Below are 18,158 nucleotides of genomic sequence, written 5' to 3' on the forward strand. Positions count from 1 at the left end.
CACTTAGCTATCAGCACATGTTGGCTTCAAGGATGTATCATTAAGAATAAGCCTGTTGGGGACTAATGGCAGGCAAACTAAGTGCATAATTATACTGTAGATCAGATCAACACAATTCCATTTGATCTATCCATTTCCGTAGAAAATGCAGAGTTGCTTTGAGTTGTCTCCTCAGTGTCTAACACCTCTCCTCTCTTTTTTCAGGAGCCTGCTGATAACCCCACTGGGACTTCTCCTGACTTTCTTGCTTAAAGGGCGTAAAGGCGAGCTAAATGCACCCGAGTGATCCCGGAGAAGCAGAGAAGAGAGAAGAGAGAATAACTTCCCACCTTTGTTCTTGCCTTACGAGCACGCTCTCTGTGGACTCCGTCTCAGCTCGCCTTCGTGCTGTTTAGTTGCCGTGTGTAGCCACCAATCTCAGGTGCAGTAAAAGAGTGAAAGAAGAAAGAGGGAGAGATAAAGAAAGCCAAGCAGCGTAATCATTACCGAGTTTGTGTCAGAGCCAGAAACCATGAGAAGAGGCTTCTGAAGACGACTTCTCTGAATAACATTGCGGCTAACCTTCAGGACATTTGTATGTGTGTGTGGGTATATGTGTGCACGCCTCTTTCATTTTCAAAGGACTTGTATTTGGATGCGGATTTAGCCTTTTCATTATGACTCTGCGAGGAGGCTTTGAGAGAGCGTGGATTGGCTGCTGCCGGGTGTTGCTGCTGGCTTGTTATATCACCATCGCCTTGGCAGCCAAACCCAAAATGCCAGGCCACACACACCTTAATTCAATACGCATTGATGGGGACATATCTCTGGGTGGGCTGTTCCCTGTGCATGCTAGAGGAAATGATGGCAAAGCCTGTGGGGAGCTGAAGAAGGAGAAAGGGATCCACAGGCTGGAGGCCATGTTATTTGCCCTGGATCGTATCAATAATGACAATGAGCTGCTGCCTAATATCACTCTGGGGGCTCGCATCCTTGATACCTGCTCCCGGGACACCCATGCTCTGGAGCAGTCGCTGACATTTGTCCAGGCCCTGATTGAGAAAGACTCAACTGATGTCAAGTGTCTCAGCGGCGGACCGCCCATCATCACTAAGCCTGAGAGAGTGGTGGGAGTGATTGGTGCCTCCGCCAGCTCCGTGTCAATCATGGTAGCCAACATTTTGCGTCTCTTCAAGGTCAGTTTCTCCCACAGCTTCTACTTCTTGCTTTACTTTTTCTCCAATATCTTTCTGGTTATTGCTGCGGTGCGGAGGTATATTAAAGTATTCCCTCCAGGATATTCTCACAACATATTTTTGGATATCAAACCGAAAACAATACAAACAAAAAAGGCAAACTTTTTTGATCCTATATTGTGTAAATAGCCCCACACTGTGAGCAAGTTAAGTTAACTTATAAACATGCACACACAAACACATACACTTTTCATTCAGCAGTTTCTAGTCTGTGTTCTTATTATTTTTCTTTTGACCTTTTTATTTTCCTCAGAAAATATCATATTTGTTTCAGACATTTTTGCCCACTGTCTAGGAAACTAGGATCTAGTCATTACACAAGAATTCTCCTCACTAATGAAAACAATTTGCCAACAGTCCTTAGTGTTTCCTTCTACTAATTAATTTGAGGAAGCCATGCATAGCACCATGAGCTCATTGCACTGCTATTGAATATGGTGCATAACATGCCTTTGCATTGTGTTGGCTCAACAAACTTGCAAATGAGGGCAAGATATAGCAAATACAATATATGACAACACTTTTAGCAACAACTGCTTAATGCTGTCAAGCCACAAACAAATGAGCATAAGGATGTGTCAAAACAGGTGTTCTTTGTTTTATATTCTTAATTATTTCAATATTCATGCCAGACTAGATGAAGATAGAAAGGATTATGTATTCCCTTTTTATCGGCTTCTCGGTCTTTATAAACTGATTTGTTTTAATCGACTGACCATTTTTTGCATGCATGTGTTCATTAAGTATATAATGGTCCTACTTTCCGTGTTCTTTATCTACTTAACTTTTGGCGACTAGTGAAATGGCAGAGAACATGGCGAGAACCTCCATCAGTGTTCAAATATCAGAAAAATACAATATGCAGCCATTGTTCATTCATGCAGGCTTTATCTTCTAAAAGGGCCCTAGAGGAGATGAAGTCTGAACTCCCTGCTGTTACATTGATTGAACAATGTCGTACCTGCCTGCCCTATTCCAGGTCTGACTAACTGCTCAGCAGAGGGCGAGAAAGTGAACAGTACGAGGCGCCGTGTCACAAGCATTACTTGCATGACAGACGTCAAACACAATACATGCTGCATAGAACATCCTCGCTGTTTTTTTTAGAAATTGATGGATGAGCTTCAGTATCCAGCCATCACAAACTATGGTCGTCTTCTTCAATGTCTTCTTCTGGTTTCATGCACATACTTGTCACAGGACACCAGCAACACATACATTATTATTCTTACAGCTGAGCAAAAACAGGGTGACATGTCTCACACAGGAACTGTCTAAAGCTCAGCAACACACACAGGTATTGGTCAGTAGGCTGCCCAAGCACTCTGTGTCACATGCCAACATTTTCTCAGCCTGAAGAAGTGAGCTCAAGACTGTTTTTTTTATATCCATGCACCAAGTCTGAGGGAGATGTTTCCAAGGCAGGACATCAACAACAACCAGTCCCCAATGAGCCATTCTTCACAGCAACCTTGGAGTCTCATCTTGGCACATAGCACAGGGGGGGGGGGGGGCAGAGGGACATAGACACATCACACACAAATATACTACCCCATCCATGCCACCTTTACCTCCCAGCAGAAGCATATATCCAGAGGCCAAAAACCCAAGCACCTTTTGTTTTAACCACACTATGTTGATGCCGCCAGACTCTTTTTAGAGGGTACATGCATTCACCAGAGGGGGGCCTTGTCCACTCACTGGCTTTTGAGACGTCTTCACAAAGCAAATTAGCAAGTCGATGTTTGGCCATTGAGTTACTACGTTCCATATAGCATGCCAAATGTGGCACTGTAAAGAAATTATTTAGTTGTTCCTTTTTCCCCTCCGAAGGGGACTGAGCTGCTTCATGCGGGGCTCAGTGTTCTTTGTCTAAAAGAGAACAGAGCTACTCTAGTAAGGCAAACAGCTGAGATGGACTGAAAGGGCGCACAAGTTATTCTGATGGACAATCATACCTTAAAGGTATATCTGCCCAACAGTCTGCTTGAGAGGGCCTTGAACACAACGGGCAAATCCCACTGAGGGGCAGAGGAGAATGCTACAGGATGTGGCAACTCCACTCCAAGCAGGAAACACCATATTTTTCAAAAGATTGATACTAAAAATCTACCTCTCTTCAAACTCACTCATGGCCCGAGACAGCTGACACGTACACTTTGATATTTAGAACCGACATTCAAGTCTCTAGAAGGGGAAAAAGGAAATGCAAGGATGCCCACATTTCGAATGTAGTAGGTTATTCTGGATAGTCACGCAAGCATTGAATGGCCAGTGTCTCCTTGATATAATACAAGCACTGAGAGGTTTTGGGAGCAGCCATTAGCTGAGCATGTTCTGCATATCCCAGCACTGCAGAAGAACAACCTGTCAGATCCCTGCATGAGCAGTGAGCAGATAAAAGAAGGGAAAGCGTGCGAACAGGCTTTCAGGTTTTAGACTATCAGGTTTGAGACGATGTGCAAATGCATCTAGCAGCTATTGGGGATTCTTATCGGTGGTAACAAATTCAGAGGGTTTTCAGTCACAGTTTACATCATTAAAGCTTTAAAAAGCATCTGGAAGTCTTGAGTCGGCGGATGATGACACATTTCAGGTTTGTTTTGTAACACCAACATGATATTGCATTATATCCAGGAAAAGCATGGATGATAAACAGGGTTGGTCATAGTGGTGCTATTTGTAGCGTGTATATATATATATAACAAATCTAACCTGGAAAACCCACAATTGTAAACATAATAGGAATGTTTCTCCAGTTGTAAAGATTAAATTGCTTTATTGTTATATGCACATCAGTTACAGTGTTGTTGTTGTTGGCAATTCACATTTGTGTAGCTTGCCTGTCCAACAGTGCAACATACAAATACTTAAGACATACAAATAAATAAATAAGTAAAATAGTGCAATTAAATAGTACATGTCAATCAAATAAGATACAAATATTTGTAACATTTTGTAATGTACAGTAAAATAGAATGGCGTTTACTGCAATAATATATAAACAAGTTGACTATAAACAGATGTGCTGTAAACATGAGTAAGTTATAAAGCTTAAGAGGACAACTTAAGCTTAAGCTTAAGTCTTTGATAATGTGTTGTAAAGAGTTACACAACTTTCCTATTTGAGCACCTCAAGTCAGCTAAATGAACAGTGATTCTGTTTAGCTAAAATGGACAAATGCTTCATCAACCCCGTCTGTAAAAAAGACAACTAACAGTGTCACTAAACTGAATATATTTAATCTAACAGACCAAACAGGTCAAAGCGGCTTCCCCCCTTGCTCGTCTTATTCTTTCTTTCTCTTATAATGTTTATTTGTTTTTATAATGTATGCCAAATGCCAAGTAGATAGCAAAAATTGCAAATAAAAAGGAGTAGCAGTCACAACACTGGTGACTCTTCTCAGGAAATTGTTCTTTAGATATTCATTCCTGTAGTATTTCAAATAAACCTAAGAAAACTGGGAAGCTTTAAAAGCCTTTAATCGACTTATCTTCTTTTTTTATACACGACAGGCGGAACCATTTTTCATGAATCACACTGATAGGGAAACAAAAAGCCATGGAAATGTGATTTGTTTTGGGCCCTGGAGTGGCCCCAGGTGAAAAGAATAATACTGGGTTCAATATTTTTAATAATATGAATACACTGAGTCATAAGATGATGCATGAGGTAGACCATGCAGTTATACTTTCATTTATTGTAACGAACCAAATGCATATCTTACCTTGTTTTAGTTCATTAGTCCCCTTATTCTTTCATCACTATTTAATTGTCACGATTCGGGAAAAGGTAGGACCCAAATGCAGTTAAAAAGGGAAGTGGGTTTCAAAACAAAAGCGAGCTTTATTTAAACAAAGCTGTTGGCATGAAAAAACAAGACAAAAACCGTGAATCAAAAACAGGTAGCATGAGGTAAGTGACAAACATGGAGAGTGAGAAAATACAACGAACCGACATGGAGCACAGGGGAAGACAAGACTAAATACACAGAAGGGTAATCACAGGACAAGACACAGCTGGGCAAGGGAGGCAGAAACACAAGGGCAACAGGTGAACACAATGAGGCCCAATTAGACACAGGAGGGCAAACACAGGAGGGAAGACCAGACACAGGGAGAACAGAATTTCAAAATAAACCCAAAACTTAAAGGTGGGGTAGGTAATTTTGGAGAAACCGGCTCGAGATCGCTAGAATTTGAAAATACACAGCCGGAAAAAATCTGCCACTTCCTTACAGAGCCCCTCCTCCAACACACACGAACGCGCACATGACCAATGAGGGCACGAGATAAGTTTGTGCACAGATGGAAGGCTGACAGGCAGGTAGGCCATCCAGTTATTTTAGCCGGGCCGGCTAAAATGATTGGTCGTACTTTTTACAGTATTACGGCTTCCACAGATGAAATTTCTTTATGGATTTTTTGTCAAAGCACTTAAGATATTCATTGCTATCGGGATGTTAAGAGCATTCCATGGAATATAACAAAAAGTGTATCTCACGCCGGTTTCTCAAACTTACCTACCTTTAACACACAAAACTCAAATCATGACATTAATCTTGAATCTGCAAACTAATAATGTAAACAGCATGATAAAATGTTCCTAGTGTGCCTAATTTATCTCGTCATCACTACAATCCAACAAACTCTCTTTTTCACAGTTGCATTATCTTTGAATTACTATTAGGGATGAGTTTAATTTTTCTCTCAGCTCTGGTAGAAATGCATGACGTTCTGGTGAGTTGGGAACCAAATTGTGCTCATTCTCTGGCAATTAGTCCATGGGCATTGTTGGAAAAAGCAGATATAATAATACCAACTAAAGCAGAGGAAGATGAGTTGAGTCGATCCATTTCAGGATATAAAACTCAGCGAAACTCATCAGAAACCACTCTGCTGCAATTACACGCAATCATCTGTGCTTGGAGTGGGGATATTGACTAACAAGTGAAGCTAAGGTTGTACTCTTGCACGGCGCGGCTCGGCAGGTTCCGGCTCTTTTCTCCGCCATTAAAGTCACATAAAACCACAAGTAAGACTACCCTGAGTGGCGTGATGTGTTTCACTGTTCACCACTTCCCCCTAATGACTTCAAATGTCAAGTATCTTTAAGCCTTTCAACCTGGATGTCATTTTCTCACCTCAAATAAATAGTAAATTAAATAATAACAGTGAAAATATGTACTACAGTTTCTATACTGTCGTGGATACAAATGAATTGAAACAAAACTAGGCTTTTTGGGGGGTTTGTGGTGGTCAGCAGCTGCTTCTGGCTTCACAGCAGGTCAGCTGGATTTGTTACAGCTCACTGTTTCTCTTCATACAGTGTTTTTTTTTTAGACTTGCTTCGTCAAATGTTCATGTTTATTTGATGATTTAATAAACACAAAGAGCACACGCATGAAAGCATATCATAAACCACCAATATGATTTTGGAACTAATGCTGTTACGCTGCTTGCTATCTTCACAAGGGAAATCATTATGTTTCCTGTATCTGACTAGCAATTGTTTTTCAGCTCCTTACTTTTGGGCTTTTCCTTATCCTGCTCACAGTCTTAGAGCGGCTGAGGGTGAAGTGTTTGCTCAGCACTTCAGAGCGGGCAGGATTCCGTCCCCATGGTGTTTCATGAATATTTTACTATATTGTTACGTAATTTACGCTCAGGGATCGGGGTTGAAAGCTCCCTCTTTGCATCCCCTCATCACTCGGTCCAGCTATTGGTCTGCTCTCATCAGTTGGGGTTTTTATACTGCTATATATAAGCAGGAACAAAGTGCACCAGCACTAGTGGTAATTAGTGGTCGGTGGCTTATAATACGGACGACTGAAGCCTGGATTTAACTAAAGCTCCAGCCATTGACTGCATCTCTTATGCATCACTAAAAGCAGCTACAAAATATTGCTGCAGCAGTCAGAAACTGCAGAAGCATGCATTGTTTCAGCTATTGGAGTTTAGTTGCTGAGACAATCATAAGCTTTCAGACAAAGAGGGGGTAGCTTGGGCAACTTCCACTCAGCAGCTTTCTAAATTGGGTACAGGCAGGCACAGTCAGTCTGCAGGACTAAGTATTTCCTCTGTGGAGGAGTGAGCTTGGAACTGGGAAGACAGATGAAGTGTGGAGAGCAGAGGTGGTAGCTGGATATAGGCTGAGCAGAAACAGAAACCGGGTTAACCAGCTGCCTGTTGTCTGTGAGGGAAGAAACCATGCAGCCGCCTCTCTCTTCCCTCATTAGAGACAGAGGCCCCCGGGCACCGAGCCTTACTGCCCCCCAGCAGTTAACTGTGTCGGATTACATCATCTGCCGACAGTGAAGACAGGCAACAAACTTTAGAGGGGATCAAATATATACACACAAACACATATGCTTTTTACCTGTACATGTGTAATCTATTATTTTAGCCGTAAAGGTAAAATAACATTTTCTATTAATGTTAAACATGAATACGAAATCAGCAGCTTTAAAATACAATGTTGTTTGTAAATTGTTGCCGTGAAGCTATAGAGATGTGTTTAAAAGGGTACGAGTTGAGAAAACAGATAGTGTGGCTAGGTTAGATTTTTAAGCCAATTTGACAAGCCCACTGCCAATCGACCCCCCTTAAACAGAACAAGCCAATCAACCAACTAGACCTTCATTTAAATCTTAAGTTCATGTAAAGTTATGTTTAAACATTTTGCACAGTTGTGATGGTATCACTATAACTTAATACGCCTATCAGACTAAAAAAATGTTAGTACTCAAACCTCCTCTGTTGTAGTTCCCGCAACAGTGTGTCCAGGAACATTTTGCCAAGAGCACACACACACACACACACACACACACACACACACACACACACACACACACACACACACACACACACACACACACACACACACACACACACACACACACACACACACACACACACACACACACACACACACACACACACACACACACACACACACACACACCACACACACACACACACACACACACACACACACACACACACACACACACACACACACACACACACACACACACACACACACACACACACACACACACACACACACACACACACACACACACACACACACACACACACACACACACACACACAAGGTTAAAGAACCAATATCAGCACCGAGGCAGGTATATATTGATCTGTGCAGATTCAAACTGCTTTATGTCTTTTGACTTAATGGACATGTTGACGCCATTAGAAGTCTAATGGCTCTATGATGGCAAAGGCTCGACTAGCTGGCCTTTCAAAAGGCTACAGTGCGGTCAGATGTCCACTGACTCACAATAATAACAACATAAGTAAGGCACTTGAAGTGTATGTGCTCAACAGGACTTATGTTCCTAAGATTGTTGCACAGCTGGACGCTGCACTCTGACTTGGTGGTGCTTTATAACACCTGGACAGTGCTCCGAGGTGTGCTCAGTCACCTTCACAGAGCTTCAACAACCTGGAACTAGGTGGTAATTGAGGAGGGAATGAGGTCTTGTCAGGAGAATTGATTGTGACTAACCTACTCTGTGCTAAGTGTAATTTGGTGCACACTACGCTACATGCGCTCATTCATGCAGCCATTTGCTGAAACCCAACAAAGCCCATGTACTCGCCTTATTCCTTACACCCTTAAAAACAAGCAGAAAGCAATTGTTTTCAATGTGATCACCAGTGACCCTCCATCTGTGCCCCTCAACTTGACTTTTCACAACTGAGCAGACTCAATACATGAAGCGGTCTCTCCTGACCCCAGTTAGCAGACAACCCCCATCTTCCATGCTCTGTCTACAAAGGAGCTAACTAAAGGATGCTTTAGTTCAGGATTAGTTCCAACTCAATTCACTTTGCCCACCCAAGCCCAAGCGGTCAATTCTCAGGACGGTCATAAGTGAAGGCTGTCCAGAGTCTTGCCGTTTATTCTTGGCACTATTTTCTCCTCTTTCTCCCACCGTTTGCAGGAAATCGCAACCACTTCTGGTAATCACCCAGCTAAGAAAAAAAAAGCTGCTGTGTGGCCAACTCCTTGCATTTTCTTTCTGGATATGTTAAGTGTTACTTTAATTTCTGGCATTTAATTAGTGTGCACTTGCAGGACTACAAAGGAGATGCTTGCAGAAAGGGAAGATGTATTTTTTTTCTTTAAATGTATGATTTTATTCTGCTGAGCTTTGCTGTTAGTTTTCAAAGCTAAGAGGGACAACAATAAGCAGAATATACTGTAAATAATGTAAGGGTTTGCTTATGCTTCCTGTTTTGGAGCTGTCACTTTACCACAGTAGTTGCTATCTTCTCTAACTTTCTAACATTTAAGATGCATCTGGTACTCTGCTCTGACTTTTTGAAAAGGTAAAACAAGAAAAAAAACCTTGCTTCTTAGAAGAGAACAAACAGAGCGCAGACATCACATAGTTTCCCTGAAAAGAGCGTGGGATTAAAGGCTTGCAGCTGTCTCACCTGCATAATCTCACCATCCACCCAACATCCATCAGTGTCCTGCTGTGTTGAGACGGCTCCGGTTAGAATTTACTCAGACTTAAACAAAGGCTTGATGCCACAAGGAAGAGAAAACAGAAAACTGTCAGTAGCTTGAGCGTATTTGAATAAGAAGTCATTGATTGAGCTATGACAGCTTATTGATTTTGGGAGAGTGATATTTATTTGTTTTCAACTTAAGTTAAAGTGACAGTGTCAGCTGGAGAAAACAATGGTGATGAACTGAAAGCTCAGTTATGTGTTAACTTCAGCACAACTGTGTATGTGTCCTGCTCTTTACTAATAAATATAAAACGTACGAGCAGCAACATGTCAATGTAATAAATGTTTCGTATGGCCACTGTAAAGTTGCCCGAGATATTTAAGGGTCTGTTCTGTCAGCTTAATTTAGCCAGACGATATTTTGTGTCGACCCAGCAGTGGGGACAGAAGAGAAAGTTTGGCCGCCTTCAGGCTAAGCAGCTTGGACATCATCCAGCCTTCCAGCACATGAGACAACATGGAGGCTCCCATGAGTCACTGCTTTGTCACACAAAGGGGCTCGCTTTCTGGTCAGAGGCAGTTAGGATTTACCATGAAAAACACAACATTCAAGCTATCATTTCTGAAGCACATACTGTAGGAGTGGGGCAAACTGATTCTATACTTTACCTTATCTGTCAAGCACTGTGATAATTTAAAGTGACATCCATTAGGAATGTTATACTTCTTATGACCCAGTTAGACAGAAACCTAGATTGTATTCCATACGCAACAATTGATGTGAGCAAAGACTGTAATAGTGGCATTCCTCACAAGATCTGATCGTCTATGTACCATGTACTTTGTCGCACAGCCCTACAGAAAAAAACAAGACTTAGCGTCTGTAGCTTTGTTAACATGCTCAATAAAAACATGCTCATATTAAACGTACATAAAGTTCACCATGTTCAACATCTTAGCTTTCTTTTAGCATGCTAGTTATCACAAACTCAAAGTATGGCATTTTTATTCAGAAACAAGTAAAGAAGTATGATTGAAAGAGATGATGATGACATGTTAAAGGATCATCAAAGTTTTTATAATTTGTCTTGTGGGAATGGAGAATATCTGTACAAACGTTCATGTCAATCCTCCCAGCATTTAGAAAATTCACTGAAGAATCAAGAGCTTTGAAATGCTTGTGGCGCTAGAGGAAAAGCCATTAGGGGTTCATCCTCTGGAGAACACTGAAGTCTGCTAAAAAACTCATGAAGATAGTTGTTGATATAATTCAGTCGGGTTGACAAAGGGGATTACATTACATTACATTACATTACATGTCATTTGTCAGATGCTTTTATCCAAAGCGACTTACATACATTCAGTACTGAGGACAATCTCCACAGGAGCAATTTGGGGTGAAGTGTCTTGCCCAGGGACACAACGACATGCTGACTGCAGTGGGACTCGAACTTGCTACCCCCTGATTCAAAATCCAGCACTCTACCCACTGAGCCACAGCCGCCCCATACATTGTCCTGATCTTCTGGTCAAGACGCTGATAGTCAGGCTGATCGTCATACTTGCTATGAGAAAAGAAAAAATATACCCAGAGTATTGGCATCAAGATTTGTTACCGTCCACATTAATTCCAGTGAATTTCCAAGCAGAAATAATTAAAATTGATTTCACTAATCTCACCCAATCCCTTGAAATATATTTAAAACATGCTCCAGAGACATCATTTAGCTTCTTTATGGATACATATATTTAAAGCAGGGTATCCAGTCGAGGAGTAAGGCTTTGATTAGCTCGATAATATTTGCTTATTCTTTTTTCTTAGAAAAGTGAGACGTGCCAAGAAAAACAATCATGGGGTCCTATTTCCAAACAAACGGTTGATGTAAAAAAAAAAACTGAAAAAACTGAAAAATGAAATGGTTTCAGTCACTGTGACAGATACTATTTATGTATGCCGACAGCCAAAGATGAGATGAGGAAAACAACTTGATGGTGCCATTAAAATATTCAGATTTTGAAGGTTTAAAAAATACCCTTTGCTTCCTAATTCCTAAAGTCCCTGTATGTTCTTAAACCAGATAGTCCCACCGGTATCATACATTTGTTTACAATTTCTTCTATTATGATTATTTTGAGCATTTCCAGCTTTCCGTTTCTACAGCAGTGCAAAGGCGGAGCGCTGCCATCGAGGAAAGAGACTATTTGCATGGCTTTATAGCGAATGCCATTTTATGAAGTCGAGTTGATATTTAAAAACCTTTTCCAATGAGACTGGCTGCAAATATAGAGACATCATGCATGCTTTCTAAATATTTGCACACATTACCAGCTGCCAGAGGGGGATCAATTCTCATTTACAGGCTAATTATCGTCGCAGTTGCTTCCTCGCTGCGTAAAAACACCACAAGTCCTTACAGACTATCCTGCTTTGTCACAACCCCATCACATTGTTACTTTAACCTGTGATCATTAAGCCATCACAACTTCAAGAGCTTCCATTACAAACAAAAACCTGGATATTGACCCAGTGTCTTCGAGCTGGTGTGAAAACATGCCTCATTTCCTGACATGTTTACCTCGCCTGAGACTCCGTGTTGGACGCGTACAGTGCAGAAATGGAGCATATTGCTATTGATTTCTGAACAAGGTGACATGTTAAAAACAACAACACTCTGCCATCTGGCTCTTATTCTGAGGATCATTTCCTAATTCCTTGTTATTAAATGGTCTATCAATAAGAATTAAATCTCTGCCAGTGTGGGCAGTTTTCAAAATTCAGTGTTATCTTTCTAACCTTGGCAACGGCAGATATGTAGCTGTCTGCACAATAACAGCAATAAGAGTAGTAATAAAAAGGAAAAGAGTCATCTCTCATGAGGCGACTGAGCCACAGATTCTTTCTGAAATATTTTTCTCGGGAACCAAACATTTTGTGTTTCACGTTGAGTAGTGTTTTGTATCCTGAGGTGCTTTGTATTAGTCACTGCTGATCTGTCTCATATCATTCCATTTGTTACACAGTTTAACATGCAGTTTGCCCTCTGATGTTACGTATCTAGTAGGTCATCTTATCTATTCTTAGTCGCCATGCATTATAGATGATGGTTTCTTACTTTCAGACTACCCCTGCAGTATTTATGTATTCAATGTGTGAAAGTGGACTTTTACATATGCCTTACAAATAACAATAACATAAATAATGTCAGAGGTTGTGGCTGTCATACTTTGAATGTAGTTTTCGCATCCATAGAAAAATGATCAGTTGTTTCAGCAGGTGTACTCAGTATCTGTAACAAACCAGGACTTCTCCCCAGCAACACATTTCTTAATACATAATGATATATTTACATATTCCATATTACCAAATATCGCGTTAACTACGATTGAGATATTGCACATTTTGCAATTTAGACAAAATTACGATTAATTATACAGCCGTAGTTGAAGTGAGAAACCATGTATTGGCAGTGGCAATTACGGTTGTGAGGGGAGACTGATTGGACAAAGAAATCTTAAACATTAACATGTATTTGTTTCAACTATTTTATACTTAAACATGTGCCAACAATGCAGTAGGTCCCACATTCAATTAAATGTGGTTGTATTTAAAGCTCCAAATCGTAACAGAAGTTATCTCAGGTCACATACATAGACTCTAATTTACACAAACCACGATGATTTTTTAAAGTGAACAGTTTACAGTTGAACACGTTTTCATGTAAGTGATTCAAAGCCACAGAACACCCACAGGAGTTTCTACTCTTCCTGTTTGTCTGCACATAACTTTTGTAGGTCATACAGATTTGACTGCGGGAGTCCTGGGTCATTGCCAAGGATGTTGCAGCTCCAATCTCAAGCTGCCTTTAGTGCTTTCATATACCATGATATCATCTCAGGGTGAGGATCTCTCCCCTGTTGGGCTCCTCCATAAAACCCTATAAATTGAGATATGATCCACAGCCTCGACAGTGTTGTGGGCCACTGGCAGCTCACAACGCTGCTGATTCGCAAGTAATGAAATGTCAACAGAGCGCTGGTTTAATCACATTAACAACGTCTCATTCCTTTTTTTGTCATGCATGACTTTCCTAAATCAGAGAGAGGGTTTTTACTCTTTATATTACAACCCTCCTGTCTTTTTGTTTGACCCCAGATTTACTGTCTTACGAGTCTCAATGACACTGCAAAGTCAACATAACAGATTGTAAAACCCACAAGGTCCCATTGAACCCCGCTGGAGCATGACTATAAGTTAAAACCTGAGCATAGCATCGACACCGAGATTAATACAGTGAGAGGATGAATTTGTTCCAAAGTCATTCAAAGGTGTTGTGGCATTACATTCAAATGAGAGTGCGTTCCTGTGTGAGAAATCTATATCTCTGAATAAGGATAACAACACTTCTTAATATAAAAAAATGCACCAATCAATTTTAAAGAACATATACTCCCTCTAAATATAGAAATAGCTCTTACAGTAAAACAGAAAGCGTTGCTCTCTACAGGTAATTAAGCAGCCAAGGGGAATAAAGCTTTAGATAATTATATAAAATTAAGGCAATCAGTTAATTGTGCCCATGGTGAGTGTGAAACTTACTTTTACACAAACAGACATTAGTTCAATGGTGCTTTAAGAGTCTAGATAAACCCAGAGGAAAGTTTGGCCTTAATCAGAGTATTTCTTCTTACGGTTGGATCGGCAGCACAGGATAAAGGTCATAGCACGATAAGGAGGATAACAGGGTTTACATCAATCATCTAATCTTGTCAGGAACCACGAAATGAAGCCGAATATTGAATCAAGGAACACAATGTTTTTTAATAACAGAAAAAGACCAGACAGCACTCCCATGCCACTTGCCCCAGAACAGCATGTGTCTCTTCTAAAACAGATTACCTGTGCAGAGAAACTTTTCTATGAAAGCCATTGACGCAGTGAATACATTACCTGCCTGTGCACTGTTCCCACAGTTTATTAACAAGTCAGTATTAATGGAGGCGTCAGATCTTGACATGTGAGTCTGCAGCTGAAGGAGACTGTTTTTTTAATACCCTTCAACCTAACTTGTGTAATATATTTAGACAGCACAAAGAATGGCTCTGGTTAGCCAACATGGTGTGAATACTGTATTTGCCTTTACATTAAAGACTTGTGTTGACAATTATTTTGCCATTTGCTTTGCACATTAATCACCTTTTATGGAGGCTCATAATCAGTCCTGTTAGTTCTCCACATGTTAGCAACAATAGGAGGTATGTGAAACTTATTTTAGTGTGCGTACAGCATAGAAAAATAACATCTACCAGTGACAAAATCGTGACTCCTCCAGAGGATCTATAAACCTCACTTGATTGATTAAAAACCTAAAAAGGCTCTGTTGATCATCTTGAATTACCCGGTCAGAAAAAACTGCTCCTATGATTTTCGAAGGTAGCACCACAGACCATTCTAGTTTATATTTATAATATTTCTATAGTAGTGTGTGGTACCGTTGCTACAGGGAATATATTGCAGTGTTTCCCATACATTGATTTATTGTGGCGGGCCGCCACAATTAAATATCGTCCGCCACAAATGGATCTCATAAAAAAAAAAAAAAAATTATTATTATTATTATTTTTTTTTTTGTGTTTTTTTTTGTTGGTGGTCTAATGGATAGTGAGGTGGGCTGATGATCGGAAGGTTGCGAGTTCAAATACTGCCTGGAACACCACTACTAGTGTGCCCTTGAGTAAGGCACTTAGCCCTCGGTTACTCCAGGGAGAATGTCCCTGTAATTGGTCATTGTAAGTCGCTTTGGAATAAGGCGTGCTTTGGAATAAGGCGTCTCCTAAATGCCTAAATTGTAAATTATCTTTTTGGGAGAATAAACCCCACAGATCCTCAACTCCGGTGTGATTCACTCATTAACAATGCAACACAGAGCAACAAGAACGTTGTCTACAGTAGCCATGAACTCGCATGTATTATCTTATTTGAGGGGGGTGGATGCGTGGACCACCCGAATAGGTTAAGGGGCCTTTTGCTTTTCTTGCCGGAGGGGGGGGGGGGGGTGCCCCCACAAATAGAATCAAATTCTGTGGGAAACACTGTATTGTATTAGGATCAATATGGGCCTATACTGTGGACACATTCCACACACAGCCTTGTATTTCAGCCTTAAAGGGAGAATATCAGAGTAAGTGCATGTGTCAAACACCTGCAGCTTTAATGGATATCAGAGTAGCAGAAAGCCCTCAGCAGCCATACATTTTTAAATGCTGTGTCATATCCTCAAATACAATCTGAGTCAGGCAGATTTCAGAAGTCAGCAAAAAGCATTAAAACCAGGTCTTAACAATGAACCGTGGAAGGTTTGTTAAAAATAATGAATTTCTAAAGTAGTGCAACAACAGGAGAGTTTTATGCTTTTCAGCAAATGTACTTTATTGTTCTAAATATTTGAAGCTGCCGTCAGTCTTTGTAAAAGCCACATCGAGAGTATTGCACCTATTATTATCTTATTTCCATGTGAAGGACCTAAACATCAAAGATCTACCTGAGGTGAAAAGCCTGGTTTGCTTACACATGGAGAAGCTGGCTGTCTGTCGGCATCAATGTCAGAGCCCACACAGGAATTACTAGATTGAAACACTCAGGCAATCAGACTGCACTGCTTACAGACTTTAGCTAGGCACAGCTTGATTTTGAGCGGGAGAGACTGCAGGCACACTCGCTCAACCCACTCTGTTGTCTCATAACTGCTGCACACTGCATGCGCTATCAATGCTTTTCACCGCTCCACTTCTTTTTCTGCAAGTTAAGGCTTAAAAAAGGGGAGTGATTAAATATTTATAATGCAAGTATTGGGGTTTGCAGAGAAGTGCCTTTTCTTTCTCTCTGAGTACCTGAGACGTTGCACATATCGGTGTAGTTTGACAATCAATTACTTATTTTCCAAGAGAATGAAACACAACTAAAGTGGAGACAGGTAAAAATGACAGAGTTAAGATTACGATGTTGTCTATTGGTTCAGTTAAAATGAATGTACCACTTTCCACTTGTTTACATTGGTATTTAAACATTTGACTTGGACTTGGACATTGCCAACATATGTTTTGATAGATTCTTAATCTATGCAAACACATGTCACTTGCGATACATTTTTAAGAATAAAATGCTTCTAAACAAGGCCACACAAGACACACAACATGTATTTAAAATGTTAACCCTTAAAGTATCTAAAAAATAATTTAAACTTTTACAGATATTTCCTAATTTTGGTAGTATTATAGTTAGACTATACTGTTGTTGAAACTTCGTCCAGTGTTCTAGAAAAATGTCCTTTTTGACCTTCAGGAGCATAAACTAGTTTAAGTTAAAAAAATCCTTTGCTTTAATGAAACAATTGCTTTTTATGGGCTGTCATAGAGAAGGAAGAAAAAACCCTATTAAATCTTTTTTATTTAGGAATGGGGTTTTAATAGCTTTGTAATAGATAATTAAGTGGTACTAATCATTTGCCTTCAAGTACTTAAGGGATATTGAGAGGGGACTCAAATCCCATAATATTAAAAGGACGGATGAAACTTACCCTAGATTTATTTCAGAGTTACAGAATGACAACGTATGATCTACATAAGTTGGAGAAACTTTGAAATGGAATATGCGATTAGTAACATTGTAAACTTTTTCCTTTATAAATTTGAAAGCCTTAAACTTTTCTTCAACAATTTTTAATTTTGGTGATTCAATACACATCTGATGGGTTACAACCAAAGCACACAGATCAATAGTGCAGTCAGAGGCTTTAAAAGCTGGCAGGATGAAGGGATGGCAGAGTCCTCTGAATTATTCAATGGCGCTGTGGATCCGTCTCTTTTGCGCTGACCGGACTGTTTACACAAGCTTCACTCAGACGAGCAGCAACCAAGACGTTAACTATCAGAAGAGACATCATTGACTCAACACCAGGCTCGAGGAGTAGCGGATTACATGTAATGGGATAACGTACATACAACAAAAAGGTAACTGTGTTCCCTTACAGTTATTTAAAAATACATAATCAGATTTTTAAAAAAGATCTTGGTTTCTTATTTTTTAAGGTTGCATTGTTCTGTTGTCTTACATAATGCACTTTGGTAAAAATCATCGTATTGCTATTTATTTGCTCTTGTATTTGCACTGTATTTGATGTTGAGGTAATCCAAAAGTAACAGAAAGTAATCAGGTTACCTTTCTGATTTGGTACTCAGGTTAAGTTACTGATTACTTATTATAACCGGTAACTAGTCATTGTAATGGGATTCATATTTTAAGTAGCTAACCCTGGTCAACACCAAAACAATAAATAATATGTTTTCTTATTGGTAAATGCAATGAAATATATATCGTTTTCAAAACAGATGTCAAATAAATGTTATTCTCGCTAAAATGCGTAGGATGATATCTCG

The 18,158-nt window shown here is 40.1% G+C and overlaps 1 protein-coding gene across 1 annotated transcript in view; it reads left to right on the forward strand.

The window, feature by feature from the left end:
• Nucleotides 1–656: 656 nt before the first annotated feature.
• LOC117479355 (metabotropic glutamate receptor 4-like) overlaps nt 657–18,158 on the forward strand; it is a 123,525-nt gene continuing 106,023 nt past the window's right edge. The window contains exon 1 of the mRNA XM_034126284.1: nt 657–1,175. Within this exon, the coding sequence (XP_033982175.1) occupies nt 657–1,175 (519 nt within the window). The remainder of the gene's footprint in view (nt 1,176–18,158) is intronic.

Source organism: Trematomus bernacchii, unplaced genomic scaffold, assembly GCF_902827165.1.
Source record: "Trematomus bernacchii unplaced genomic scaffold, fTreBer1.1, whole genome shotgun sequence".
NCBI lineage: Eukaryota > Metazoa > Chordata > Actinopteri > Perciformes > Nototheniidae > Trematomus > Trematomus bernacchii.